Raw genomic sequence first — 14,306 nt, 5'->3', positions numbered from 1 at the left:
CAAACCTGCCTCTTGAGAACTAGCTTACCTGGAAATCATGCTTGTCACCAGAGAGAGAAGCCAAAGGAATGAAACATTTTTGTCTCACAACTGCCAGAGACTGTGAGATCTAGTGGGCAAGGCCACACAAAGGAAATAAACCCCATGAGCTCCCGCCGTGCGGCACGTAGCCCAGCAGCCGGGGTGTTCCTGCAGGCTGTCCCTCTGCCAGGGGCTCCCACAAGACAGGAGCCTGTCCTCCTGCCAGCCCTTGCTGGCAAGTTAGAAGCTCTTCTGCTCTTTGCCACCTCCCCACAAATACCATGAATCTGGTGCTGCCTCCTGGAAGCTGCCCCTAGAGATAACTCCTCCCGGGAGGAGCCGGTGCCTGCAATCTGTGCGCACACCTGGACTCCCGGTGTGGACCATGGGTTTGCACGCAGCCCCTGGAACTGAGTGCAGGGAGGGCTAAAGCTGAGCGTGGTGCTGATTAGGTAGGGATGGTGTGCTGTGTCTCATCTCGGCTTCTTTGGTTTTCATCTTGTTTTCATCCCTCGAACAGCAAGTTTCCAAGCTAACAGAGCTAGCCAGAGAGAAGCAGGCAGCTGAGCTGAAGGCATTCAAGGAGTCATCAGAAAGGTAAACGTACTCACTGTTTGAATAACGAAGTCATCACGCCTGGCTGTTACCAGGGACGGCATTTTCTGTTAGATCCCAAAGCGTTGTGCTGCGGACAGTGAGTGAGTACAGGGGAAACGAGGCATTTCTTTTACTCTGGTGGGAAACTGAGGCAGAGTGATGTGACACGGGGTCTCACACTGTTACACGGTGGCAGTGGTGAGAAGACAGCTCTTGTCTTGGGATCTCCAGAGCAGTGTTCCTGCCACGAGGCACCAAACAGGGCTCTCATGCTCAAGCTGCAGTAAGTAGCCTCTGCTGAGCAATTCAGAGAGGTGGGAAATAAGACTGCTGGTCTGTGGATGTCGCCTCTGTCTGCTGCAGTCAGTACATCGCACGGCCCTGCCAGGGACTGATCAGCTCAGTCTTCTACTTGAATTGAGCATCTTGGCTCCAGCACTCACTTAAACTGGCAGAATCAATTCACCAATTTCTCGCCAGGCATTTATCCATTTGTTCTTGTCCTCAAGCTAAAACCCTCACTCATTCCTCCTTCCCATTAAATCCTCTCTCAGCCTTCGGTTGCTAAGTCAGGCAAAGCTTCCTTTTCTTGTCTCCTCCGTCAAGACAGACTCTGTTTCTCTCAGCTGTTCAGCAGATTCACACAAGACTGAGAAAAACAGGTCGAGTAGCTGGGTAATGGTTTGCTAGCAATATGAAGTCGTTTAGTACAGTCACATCGACAGCTGGCTGTGAGGAGCTCTAGAAAGGTTTAAAGACCTCGAGCAACAGACAATAAAATTGCAGTTCAATTCCGCGTGAATAAATACAAAATAATGTGAATGGAAAGAAACCCAACCATAGCTCAGCTGCACAAAGGGGCGAGCTGTTGGCTCTTGGGAAAGAGATCTTCAGCTGTGGTGGCTCCTCTCAAACAGCTCATCAGTCACTGCTCTGCAGTGGCCAAAGTGGCAAAAAGAATTTTTGCAATTGTATGGGGGGGAAAAAAGATTCAAAGTCAGTCTTACATCACGAGATGTGTCTCGGTAGTGCAGTCACCTTTTCAGTATGTTCGTCTGCACAAAAAGCTTTGAAAGAGCAAGAAGGGGGTGGCAAGAAGAGTGTGCCGTGAGGAAAAATTGTTTTGCACAAAAACCAAATTAAATAGGACTCAGCTTGGCGAACAGATGAGTGAGGGGGATGTGACAGAAGTGTGTAAAATCATGAATGGTATGGAGAAGAAGAATAAGAGTGATTACTCACAGCTTCTCCGAAGAGAAGTGTGGGGCACCCGGCGAGGCTCTCGGGGAGAACTTCTGTCACACAGCGCCCGAGTGAAGTTCTGTCCCTCTGGGGCGAGGAGCTGGGAAGTCCAAAAGCAGAGCTGAAGGCTACGACACACTCCTGGGAGATAAATGCATAAAAGTTGGAGGATAGACTGGAAACTGGGAAGTTGGAGGAGGAGAAAACCCACCCTACGCTGTCGTCAGTCAGTCTCGTTGTGTTCTCTGGCCCACAGTTGCCATTGCTGATTGCCGTGTCTGCCTTGGTCAGGGCACAGCTCTTGGGTTTTATGGGGTTTGTTCTTTTCCTCTTTCCTACTGGTTGATCCACATGCTTTTTAATTGTTTATGTTTATGGTTTCAGCTTTACAAGTCACATCCTTGTAGCTTGCTTCACCTTCCTTTTTTCTTTCTTCTCTTTTTTTTTCTCATTTACAGGCATAAATACTTTCCGCAAGTCTTCTGCCTGAGAGAAAATCAGTGTAGGCATACAGTACAGCCTATATAACACATCTTTTTTTCCTCTTCCTTTCTTATGACTCCCTTTTAAAAAAAAAATTCAGGACATAAAATATTTTTAAGACTTAGGGATTTCTGCTGCATAGTCACTCAAACTTTGCTTTTCTGGACAGTAGAGTGCTCCAGAGAGCAAGTGCAGAGAGCTGCTTCAGTCTCTGGGGTCTGTAACTGGACCAATCTCTCGCCGCACTCTTTTCTCTCCGCAGCAATATTAAAGACATTAAGAAGAAGCTGGAGGCAAAGCGAGTGGACCGAATCCAAGCCATGATGAGGAACACAAGTGACAAGGCGGCTCAGGAGAGGTACGGGGGGAGATGTTGCTGGGCTCTGCGTGCACAGAACGCTAGCGGGGAGCAGCGCAGCCCCGCACGCTGCCAACAGCAGGGAGACCTTTGAAAGCGGCCGCAGAGGCAGCGGCAGAGCTGGGGGCCAGGGGAGCTGCCTGCCCTCGCTCCTGGCCTGGCAGCTGTAGCTCCTCTGCATTCCAGTACACAGGCACAGCCGCAGCGAAGCCCAACACCTGCTCCCTCATGCCCGCAGTTGCTTCCTCCCGTAGTGATTGTGTGCAGCAGCCACTGGACGGGCTTCGCTTACAGGACCTCTGAGCAGAGCCTTAGGAAACGTGAGGGGGCCATTAGAGATGGAGAAGCTTTTGCCTTGAAGACAAACCTCCCGTGTTCTTTGTCTCTCTTAATGGCACGTCAGGCCTCTTTGGCTCTCTTATGTGGCACGTAAACTTCTGGCTGACGTGATTTCACACCTTCCAGTCACTTCAGCTGAAGCCTAAGAGCACTTCCAAATACTTCCAGGCTCCCCTCGTGCCTCAGTGGGTATTTATCTCCCCCTGGAATCGAAAGCACGGCTTGCCCAGCCTCTCTGGAAGCCGTTAGCAATGAGTTTCTGCAGCCGTGTCAGCTAAGAGGTGTTTGGGTGTACAATGGCTGCAGCCTTCCTTCCCAGTCCTCGTTACAACAATAATACTCTGCTGCAGAGCCTGGGTATTCATCATCAGCTTCAGGTGTTCAGAGGGACAGACGAGGACACGCTCCCTCCTTTGCTTCCTGCTCATAAGCAAGGCCCTTTTGGTGCCTGCCAAGCTGAAAAAAGTAGATTTCTGCATCCGATGGTTTGGCTTCTGTCGCAGTCAAATTTGAATGGTGGTTTATTTGCCTTTACTAAAACTACAGCAGCCTCTCGGTGTGGGAGGATGCTATGAGAACGTAACGCACCTGCGTCTCCGTGTGGGCACCAGCAGTCCTGTCTTACTGACTTACCTCATCCGAACTGATAAACAGGTTTTATACAAAAAATAACAGATGGTGCATAGGTTTTTATATATTTCCTTTCTTTAAAGGTTGAAGAAAGAAATTAATAACTCTCACATTCAGGAAGTGGTGCAAACGATCAAGATGGTGAGTTCTTCCGTAAGAATCTGCCGCAGCATCTCTGTTGTCTGCAAAGTGGGGGTGTCTTGCGTACATCAGCAGGGCTCACAGAGCCGGCACGTGTTCCCCGAGGTGCTTCAGTCCCGTTAAACTGCGTCTGCACGGAGAAGCCTGAGTGTGTCATTCAGCCAGGCGAGCGTGGCCGAAGACGGGTGCTCCCCTTGCTGAAACCCCGCGGGTCCGTGAGGGCATCGTGTGCTCTGTAACCCTGCGTCTTGCTCTTAAATGTTTGGGGTGGCTAAAGCCTTTGTTTATCTGAAAAATTGAATGGATGTGTGTTTGGTTTTTTTAATTTGTTCCTTTTAAAGGTGACAGAAAAGGCTGCCAGGTATCAGCAGAAACTGGAAGAGAAGCAGGCAGATAGTCTGAGAGCAATCAAGGAGAGAGAAAGTCAGGTAAAGGCAAAGATGAAGCTCAGGGTCACTGCTGTTACACCTTACATCCAAAAAAACTAGAGGGAATCAATCTTCCTTGCACATTCCTTAATTAATGCTACATTCAGCCTCCACACACACACTTCAGACACCCACTGCTCAGCATGCTGAGAAAATGAATGACTTAGCAAGTGGTTCTGCAGGAGCCTACACAGCTCTAAGTCAGAGGTGCTGCACTCCTACGCTGCCTGTGCCAGCACTAGCATTCATCTAATCATCCCCCCCCCCCCCCCCCAAAGTTAAAGTGTGATGGAAATGCATTGTTAAAGGGGATGAGTCTCATCCCTGAGCTCCTCGAACTCTCAGACCACACAAAACTCATTCATGCTTTCTCAAGGGTGATGTGCAGTGTCCGTGCAAGTCTCAATCCATCCAAGTGGGGTGCAGCTCGGCAATGCTCCCCGCACTCATCTTCAGGGAAGCCAGAGATTGCCTGGGGGGGGTGGAGACAAGTCAATACAACGCTGAGATCATCATATTGGTCTCCCAGAGCAGGTTTTTATACTGTTCCCAGCCTGACGACTGCTTACCTTCAGTGCTTGGAGAATGATCTGAGGTCTCTGTTTGCAGCTCCAGCAAGAGGCACTGGTAGAGTATGAAGAGAATTTGAGAAGTCTGAATATGGAGGTGCAGGAGGTGGTGAAGAGCTACATAAAAGCAGGCTTTCCTGGCATGCCAGAGACTCAGGAGGAAGCAGCTCAGAGTGTTCCTGAGGGAGAACAAGGCTCTACAGAACAACTGGAAGAAAAGACGCCCGTGGCAGAGGTGTCAAGGCTCACAATAGCCATGACTGAGCCCCCAGGATCTGAAACAGAGGTCGAGATTGAAGAAAGCCGGTTCTGAGAGAGGCTGCCCTTCCTTACTGTTCCATTTCAAGGTTTATGGGGGTATATAGTGAAGTTAAAGACCAGCTTGACAAGCTACTAGTATCCCTTTCCACTCTGGGGAACTCCTGAAATCCTTCAGGCATTTACTACTTTAGTATCCTGGATACTGGGAGTGGGCTGAAGAGCTCACCCTTCTGAGAGTGCCACACTCCTCCTGGCTTCCACAGCCTCAGCACGGAGGTCTTGGGGCAGCAGGACAGGGCCTGTGGCTTAAGAAAAGCATCAGCATCTACGTTACTGTTTTAGTCCGGATTCAGACTTCAGTTTTTCAAGTTGAGTTCCCTCATCATTCATCACATGCACCTCTTCACGGTCTTGGAGCTAGAGCCCTGAGAACAAGACGGAACCGAGAGCCCCAGGGGCTGATTCTCACTCCTCATCCTAACTTGGACTCTCACAGGCCTTCAGGCAAGTTCTCAGATCTGGATTCCAATCTCCCACAGCCCCTGCCAGTCTTGAGCAGGCTCTTTGGGCAATTATAATACATACTGTGAAGGTTCAAAGAGCCTCGTGATTTGTTCCAGCCACCACAAAAACACTTGCAGAGTACTCATCTATAGCCGTCTGACATATTGTAGAGTTTCACTGAAACTTTTTCCTCACGCTAGATTAGTTCTGTGTTATGGGCTTAGGGTAACAAGGATAACAGCAGTTAACAAAAGTTCCCAAGTGTTTGAAAATAGTTTTTTTGCTCAGATAAAGAGCCAGCCAGTTTTAGCACCTGTAACCTTCCCTTACATACCAAGCTGAGTACAGCCCGTAAGAAAACCCATTGAATTAGCCACTCGGGCAGCAGAAAGCAGTTCTCTGGAGCTTCTTCTAGATGCTGCCAACCCAGGTAATGACAACGGGGGGCTCAGCAGAATCAGTGCCTTGCTGCTGGGAAAACCAAACTCCTCAACTATCCATGGTCGGTAGGACCTTGGGGAGGACACTCTCCCTCCTCTCCCCAGGCAGCAGCGTAAGATGGTCAAGTGCCCCCTAATTGCTCACCTTGTTCTTCAGGTTTCTGGCTTTTCTGAAAAAGTGACTTCATTTACAGCATGCAGGAGTTGTTCCCTGCGAACAGTTAGATTGAGAAACGCATTCTGAAGTGCTGCTAAAAACCAACCAACCACCAGCCCAAGTAGGTGCGAGAGACGAGATGTTCCGAGCCTGGTCTGACGTCCAAGAAGAGGCTTCCCCTCCCCTGCCGTGTTAACATAGTACTGGAGTTATATATTGTATATTTCTGACTTATTTATTTTCTGAAGAAAAAATAAAACATTGCATTTCTTAAAAAAAGTATGTGGTTTGTTTTTTTTAGTTACAGTTAGTGGCTACGGGAGCAAGTCCCAAACGTTGCCTGATGTCTGCACGTGTTAATAAATAGAGGCACTGGGTGCCCAGAGGTTTCTGCCAACTGTGCTCACTGTTCTCAATCTCAACTTCTTCAGCTATTAAATATACAGTGAGGTGGGAGGGTTTGCTAAACATAATGCCCTTCTCACATGCATTCTCTGCTGCACTAGTTCATTCCATTCCTTATAGTACTTCATAACCTGCTCTCGCAAAGCAAATCACAGTCCCAACACTGCTCCTGAACCGTGCAGCCGTACAAGTGACCCGGCAGTTGCCTTCGCTGCTCCGGGACTGAAGCTGGGCTTCAGGAAGAGGTCAAATACTGCTCCAGTTAGATCAGTGTTGTTATTTCTACAGAACAGCCTCCATCCCTGAAGTCTCACTTCACGCTGTGAAGTTTGAGGGCTTTCAGAAATAAAGACGACAAACATCACAGCAAGGTACAGCCGCAGCCAGGAAGCAGTTTAATATTTGGACTGGAAGCAGTCGGCGGTGCTGGAAGCTCCAAATTGGAGCCCACGCTCGTTAGCCCCCTGCTCTCCGCACGGAGGCTGGCAAGGGTTGATCACAGGTGGGCTCGGAAATGGGGTTAGCGGGGGGAGTGGGGGGTAAGTGCAAACTTCCCAGCAGCACAAACACAAACTCACAACGCTCCCCTGAGCTCGCTGGTCACAGGAGCCGTTCAGAACCGTTTCTGACTGTGTTTCACAGGGCATTGGGCATTTATCTTCTGCTCAGTGGGGTTTGCCATTGGTTTCAGCCACCCAGTCTGTACCAAAACCCCTCCAGCAAAGTTTGTCAGAGTTTATTTTAAAGGAGAATTCATCTCATCTCTCTAGCGGGAACCCAGACTCCTAGCTTGGGCCAAAATGTGGCCAAGGGGTGCCCCCCCCACCCCACCAAAGTACATGTTTTTTCCCTTCAAAGCCCTGCAGGGACCGACCCACCAGGGTAAACGCCTGTTACAGCCAGGCAGGTAAAGGCAGGGCAGAAGAGCAGGGCCCGAGGCTCTGAAGAAGTTTTCTTTTCTTCTCTTCTTTCTTCTCAGAAGAAGTTTTCTCTACTTCTCCCCTGACTCCCCCACCTAAAGACCACAGTTCTCCGAGCAGAGCAGCTGCGCTCAGCCAGCCTGTGAACGACAGAACCAAGGGCTGAAACAGGGCCAGACTAAAATGCTCTTCGTGAGGCTTTTTTAAAGGCGTGGACTTCTCAGAAAACAATCATAGCTCAGCTCCACTATGACACAAATGTAAGAGAAACTTAACTTCAGCAATTTGGATGCGTGTCATTAATAGTTTCTGCTGTTGGAAACCTGAGGAAGCAAACACGCCGTGATGACTTGCACCCTCGCACCACGCCACAGCTCCTGTCGTGCAGCCCTGCTGGTCGATGAAGCACTGGCACAGATTTATCAGGTGATTGATAAGAGAATTTCGTGAAAAACAGGACGAGTGTTTGACACAGATTACATCTCGGTGCTAAAAAAAAAATACAAGTCCTGTAAATGCCCTGTTCGAGAAGAATCACTAACTAAAGCAAAGACACGTCTTGGATGAAGCACAGCCCACACTCTGCATCAACATCCTTCCCTGCTGCAGCGAACCAGCCTCCGCTGGTTCACTCTGGAAGGTGAGAGATGGGCAAAAGCAACTAAAGGCTCCAAACCGACCATTACTGAACAGGTTTCACACAACACGTGATGAATTCTGACCGTCCCTCCAGCCACACAAGAGCCACGCCAGCGTTTGGCTACTTATGTCCTCCGGAGGAGAAATGCACCTCCCCATTGCCCTGCAGGGTTTCTCCCCACACAATTCAGCCATCCTGGAACAGTTCTCTGTGTATTTTCTTACCGCAAGGACGCTTGCTGAGCACAGGGTGCCGTGGCAGTTGGATCAGAGCGGTCTCTGTAAGGAGGCTGTTGCACAGAACACAAATTCAATGGTCCTTGAGACAACACCAGTGCCCGGTGAGATACTGAACAGCAGCAGATTTAGGCACAATCTTGGAGTCTGCCCCCATTGTCCTCTTTTAGGTGGCATATTCTAAATCTCTACCCCTAAACCCTCTGGCCCAAAATACTTATTCAACCCTGACATTCAAGGAAAGAAAAAATATTGAAAAAAAAAAAACCACAAACACCCTAAAAGACTAACACAGCCCACACTTCAGATGAGAAGCCCAACCCGGAGGAAAGCTCCCCCTTGCTGCCTCTTCACTAGTGGAAGCTGGGAGTAGTGGGAGAGTCAGGGCGAGTAGTGCCCCAGCCTCTCCTGGCAGGCCGGCTGGCGCTCAGCACCTCTGTTGTCATCGCGCCCTTCACGTTCTCGGAGCACTTTAAAGTTGCGCCTAAAAGCCCGAAGGTCACTGCTAAAGCAGATGGATTTGCTGTGGTGAAGAGATGCGGATCCTTACGACTGTGATGCTGTCACCCAAACACGGAGAAGCAAAGAGCCGCAAAGGCACGGAGCCGGGGCTGCTTTCGTGTTGTTTCTGTCATCACTGCCCTGGCAGCCGGACGCTTAGGAGAAGCCTTTGATGTCTCTTCGCAGCTCCAAACAAACGCCTGCCCATCCGCGCCTCTTTGTAAGCACCAGTAACTCGTTCCCTTCCAGTCTGCGCATCCCCAGTGCCCCATTTTGTGACTGAAGAAGGGACAGGGTGTGCAGGCAGTTCTCTCCCTTTCCTGCCATTACCAGAAACTTTGCCTTCAAGCATTTCGTGGCCGCTCTGCGTTCTGCAAGCTGCCCTAGATACTCCTATAAACTGCCCCCAGACGAGTGCTACAGTTCAGGCTCAGTTTGGTCTGAATTATCCAAAATCGTCTTCTACCTCCGTGAGAAAGCTGTGGTGCCGACGTGACCACTGCTGCGACAGAAGGAATTGCTGCACGGCTGCTGCTGCATTTCAGAGACGCTCTCCCTGCCCCACACATGGTCAAGGTTTTCTACTTACTATTACCCCCATTTTATAGAGCAAAATCCTCTCCCCAGGCCACAGAGGGAAGCGCAGGATTCCTCTCACCAGACGGAACCGTCTTAGAAGCCGGGAGCTTCATTTGATCTTGTGTCCTGCCATGGCTGGTTACAAAACAGGAGCCTCTAGAGAAGGGTTTGTCCCATTCTGAAACAACCGAGCGGTTGCTGGATGGCACGGAGCCCTGTCTGAGGAGGGCAGGTCTCATACAGGCACAGACACGCGCAATTGGGAGATGACAGCAGTCACAGGCTCCCTGTTTGATCCAGCAAATTGTTCAGATAAATTCAACCTGCCAGCTTCAAAGGCCTCCTGCGAGCTGATTGCCGGGGCTGCGGCAGCGCGGAAGCACCTCGGTACCAGCGAGGCTGACAGGAACGAGGAATAAAAGGGAACGATTCGAGTGAAACATGACACGAAACCACAGAAAACCCCGAGACACGAGTGTAACCTCGCTGAAAGCATCCACGGAAAGACAGTCGGAGAAACCAACATCTGAAAGCATAATTACCCACGGAGTAGGCTGCGAGCTCGTCAGAGGAGCGGCTGCACAGTGTCACGTAGTTGGGATCGCTCAGCACATGAGAAGCCTGGCTCCGCGGTGCTGCTGCGATGCAAATTGCAAACCTGCTGGGCTCGTAGCCGTCCTGCCTGGCTCTGGGGGAAGGAGCTGTTGGCCCCGGGGACAAGAGCTTCACTCTTTTAACTGCTCTAGGTTTACCTCCGGATTTAGATTTGATTCCACACTCAGCTAAGCAATGGGGCGATTAATTGGTGAGACGCCGCACACGGATGGCGAGAAGAGAAACACGAGAATCAAATATTCAGGTCTATAGCGGACAGGAAGGTGGATACTTTTGGGGGTATTTTTTCACCGATATGGTAATGATATATAAGGTACTCGAATGCAATCTTTCGAGAGACTTCCCTCACTGTGTTTAGTCACACTTGAGCTGAAGCATTAAATGGTGTAAACCATTAAACCTGTCATCCCTGTCTCCAAGAAGTGTTTGTTTCAGGATCCAGGCTTCGGCTATAGTCTCCTCTTGGTTTAAAAGCCACGCAGCCATAGCACAGGGAAGCCAGACAAGACTTCAGGGTTCACGCTTCCCATACATCTCTGAGCTATAGACGTGTTTTAAAGCATCTCGGCAGTACAACGGGCTTATGAATAAATCAAGATCTACTTTAATTTAAAACACGAGTGCAAAGGATTCACAATTACAGACGAGCAGGATCATTTGTTTCAAATTATAAATCTTTTCAAAGGCCTGCTCTTTTGCATTAAAAAAAAAAAAAGCCGTATATCTGGAATTCCGAAACACGTTACATCAAAAAATTTTCCAGTGCAGCCAAGGAGGAGCTAAATTAATTCATTTCATCCGAATTCATCAGCCCCAAACTTAGACATCCAGTCTAGGCAAGCCACCTACGACCTCTCTCCTGGCCACAAGCAGAGCCAGATGGAGAGGCAACGATTTCGTCCTTTGGCAGGTATCTGAGATCATGGAGACTGTTTAGTCTCCAGAGGGGTTCCTCTCGCCTCGACCCACCAACCCAACCCGTACGCTCCACAGACCAGTCGCCCACCGCCTGACGGCTGGCATCAGTGCAGGTGAATTCCATCCCAAATTACTTCAAGTAATCAACTGTGGCTTCAATTTTGAAGCAGGATCTTTAACTAGAGCAAATAGCAGAGGATAGAGATCGTTAACATCTTCTGAAGAAAATGTAATTATGAGGTTAATTTCTGAGACAGCAGGACTGTCCCACGAATAACTTAAATTTCAATAAATTTGTATCTGGAGTTTCAAAATAGGATCCCGATTCCACACATTAAGATTATATTCTTGAGACCTCACAACAATACACACCATCACTGTACAACGTCACATCCCAATCTAGAGTCCAATGACCTCAACTATCTCACTGGTCAAAAGTGTATCATACAAAATATCTAAATCTATTTCAAAACACCCGAAAGAGCTCTTTAGACAACCAATAACCTTCTGAATGTATCAGCAAAGGGGTGGTCGGGGAAGGGCAGACCAATAACAAGACGTACGGCAAAAGTTCCTCTTCTCCCCGCGTCCTGCAGCACCAAGTCGGGCGAGACGGAGGCTCGACAACCCGCCTGGCACGAGCACAAAAATCTCTCCTGAGCCACACGGGAAACTCTTTCAGCCTCCTCCAGCATTGCTGAGGTGTCACCCGACAACTGTCTCGGGGTGGCATTTCTCAGCCTCTCTTGAGAGAAGGGACTCGGAAGGAAAGGTGCCTGGAACCCGAGCACAGAACAGGTTTCGGCAGATTCTCCGTTACCGCCAGCGTTGGAGGTGTCGCACGCTGCGAATTTTCAACCAGAAGCTCCCGGTGGCAAGGACATCCGTCTTCCCAGAGTCTCTTCTGAGGCCCGTACCCAAGGGCTCCCCGCTCCAAAAAGTGAATTTCATGAAATGGGTTCAAGATCGACCACTAAACCGCACATCTCCCTCAGCAAAAGAGAAGCATGTCGATGCAAGAGAGTCGCTCAGAGACAAATATATACAGATCACATCTGCCCCCCAGGAAAATATGTACAGTTTTCTAGGTCCACGCTCAGCCGAAGGAAATTAAAATCTTCTGTGAAAAATTCTCGGAGGAAAAAAAATTATAAAGTCTTTGTGCATTGTTTGAGAATTTAAAGGGGTGTGTGCCCCACAAGGTACGTTCGAGTCGGCGCAAGGCTCCAGTGTACAACTAAGGAAACGACGATCACATTTCTGACTGGGAATTAGAGTTCCGGTTCAGTAGTCAGCAGCCAAGGTTGGCAGGAACTCGCAGACGTTCAGATGCGCAACTTCAGACTCCGATTTCAAAAAGCCGTTCTTCGGAAGGAGCGATCCACGAGCCGCCTGCTTTACTCTTGAGACATACTTGGTCTCATTTGGATCCAGTATGTGTTGATTGTCTTCAGCAAAAGAGAAGCCACAAAAGGCTGAGAATGCAAGGACAATATTCACAATCATCTTCTCCAATGATCGCTGACAAGTTCCGAGCACCATTCACAGGACGGGACTGCCTGGCTTCTTGATATGTCAGTGGATTTTTTTTAATAAATACTACTTTTTCCTAGCATTGCCCCTTAGGTAAAGTCAACAGGTAGAGGTACGCTTCCGGTATTGTTGGATAAGGGGGACCAGGCACTCTGGAAGTCCCGTCTGGAGCAAAAAGGGATGATCCAGAAGTTCTTGGGCCGTTGCTCTTTCCAGCGGGTCCCGTGTCAGCATCCTTTCCAAGAAGTCTCTCAGAACCGGGGAGGTCTGAAAAAACAACCAACAAGTCAGCCTCGGCGAGGAACCCCGCAGCAGCTCACGCAACAACCGGCTGCCGCAGTAGATTTGCTTAAAAAGGATCCTGTACATTTCAATTCTGCAACCCTGCCTTCACGGAGAAAAATCACATGAGATATCGTGCTTTTTATGCCACAGTCACAACTCTCTGTCCCTGGCAGGCACAGCCTTTACACTGGGGGTTTTCTTTTTGATGAGGCACAGCGAATTAAGACAAGACCGACTGCCACATCCTTCCATCTCAGTTAGTTTTGGTTCCCATCTTGTTATTTAATCTTTTCTGCAATTTCGCTGAAAAGTTCCACAGAATCCCTGCTACCTGAGGCACATCACTTGGGTGTGAAGGGTTGATTCTTTTACCCCCAGCAGATTGTGGAAGAAGTAGTTAAATAGGATTCCCAACTAGGTTTTGAGTGTTTGGAAACCTGATGCTGCTGGTACAAGAAGATGAAGAAACTGCAGGGCAGGACACCGAAAAGCCAAATGACCTCGGCAGGTTTGTCTTTTCAAAGCTATGTCGAAGCGGGATGAGTACCCAGACCCAAGGATCACTTAAAGGCACTGCATCATTAAAACTGAATAAAAAATGAACTTGGCTTGTGTTTATTTATTTTAATGCCACTAATTAAATCCATTTTAGATCGGGGGCACTTTCCCAGCTCTGGTTAACTTAGAAGCAGGTGATGAGATATTGCTCATGCTGCGCTACTGCTTGTTTCATGAGTGTTTTTGACTGACTTCCCTGTGATTACTACAGGGAGAAGGCACATCATGCCACAGCAATAAATCTAGTTCTGCTTCAGGAAAGCCACCAAGGCTCTCCCAGGGGGTGTCCCATTAACCCGTCGCACCCAGCACCCGGTGCAGAGAGTGGCAGGGACGGATCCGGGGCTGGTGCTGAGCTCCCCCTTCGACAGCGTGGAGCCCGGCCACCCCGAGCTCAGCTGGAAGCCAGTTTGCTTCCCAGGAACGAGTGGAGCAGAGCAAGCCTGCAAATGGCTCTGGCTTTCACAGGGTCACCTCACCAAGCCAGGCGTGCAATCCAAACCAGAACTGGTTTTACACCAGCTCAGGAGCACAAGCACCGCGTCCAGAATGTGACCCTGAAATTCTAATTGGCATTGCAAAGGCAAAGAGAGGCTGTTGATGTTTGAGTGCGGGCTGTTAGCTCAGCAGCCTACTCTGTTAAATAATTCAGTTTTAGCAGCTGCAGATATTCTGATGAATTGGAAAGGCTGGATAGCTCGGGATGCTGCAGAAGCTATTTGATCTCAGAGGCTAGGGCTGAAATGAAAGGAGGGCTGCTCCAAGCGGGGGCTGAAAGGCAATCACTGTGGGTCTTATGTCACTGCCACTTTTTCACGAGAGACCATGAGGCTGAGCTCATCTTCAAAGCCGCTCCATGAGCTCCTGCCTGTCCTGTGCTCTCCTGCTCTGGCCACTGAGCAGACTTCGCAGCCCTGAAAGCCGCGAAGCTGGAAACTCTTGAGAG

The 14,306-nt window shown here is 49.3% G+C and overlaps 2 protein-coding genes across 3 annotated transcripts in view; one reads left to right on the top strand and one right to left on the bottom strand.

Moving 5' to 3' along the window:
- PLCB2 (phospholipase C, beta 2) overlaps positions 1-5,121 on the top strand; it is a gene marked incomplete at its 5' end in the record, with an annotated part of 34,504 nt that extends 29,383 nt beyond the window's left edge. Inside the window, 5 exons of the mRNA XM_009868738.1 lie at positions 542-618; positions 2,606-2,701; positions 3,754-3,811; positions 4,153-4,239; positions 4,849-5,121. Of these exons, the coding sequence (XP_009867040.1) occupies positions 542-618; positions 2,606-2,701; positions 3,754-3,811; positions 4,153-4,239; positions 4,849-5,121 (591 nt within the window). The remainder of the gene's footprint in view (positions 1-541; positions 619-2,605; positions 2,702-3,753; positions 3,812-4,152; positions 4,240-4,848) is intronic.
- A 7,495-nt stretch (positions 5,122-12,616) lies between these two features.
- PAK6 (p21 protein (Cdc42/Rac)-activated kinase 6) overlaps positions 12,617-14,306 on the bottom strand; it is a 16,289-nt gene continuing 14,599 nt past the window's right edge. For both annotated transcript variants that reach the window (XM_009868736.1, XM_009868737.1), the window contains one exon: positions 12,617-12,784. In XM_009868736.1, coding sequence (XP_009867038.1) covers positions 12,617-12,784 — 168 coding nt within the window. The remainder of the gene's footprint in view (positions 12,785-14,306) is intronic.

This window comes from Apaloderma vittatum, unplaced genomic scaffold (assembly GCF_000703405.1).
Source record: "Apaloderma vittatum isolate BGI_N311 unplaced genomic scaffold, ASM70340v1 scaffold9824, whole genome shotgun sequence".
NCBI classification, from domain to species: Eukaryota; Metazoa; Chordata; class Aves; order Trogoniformes; family Trogonidae; genus Apaloderma; species Apaloderma vittatum.
The sequence above is the reverse complement of the archived record's forward strand: the minus strand, read 5'-3'. Positions and strand labels throughout refer to the sequence as shown.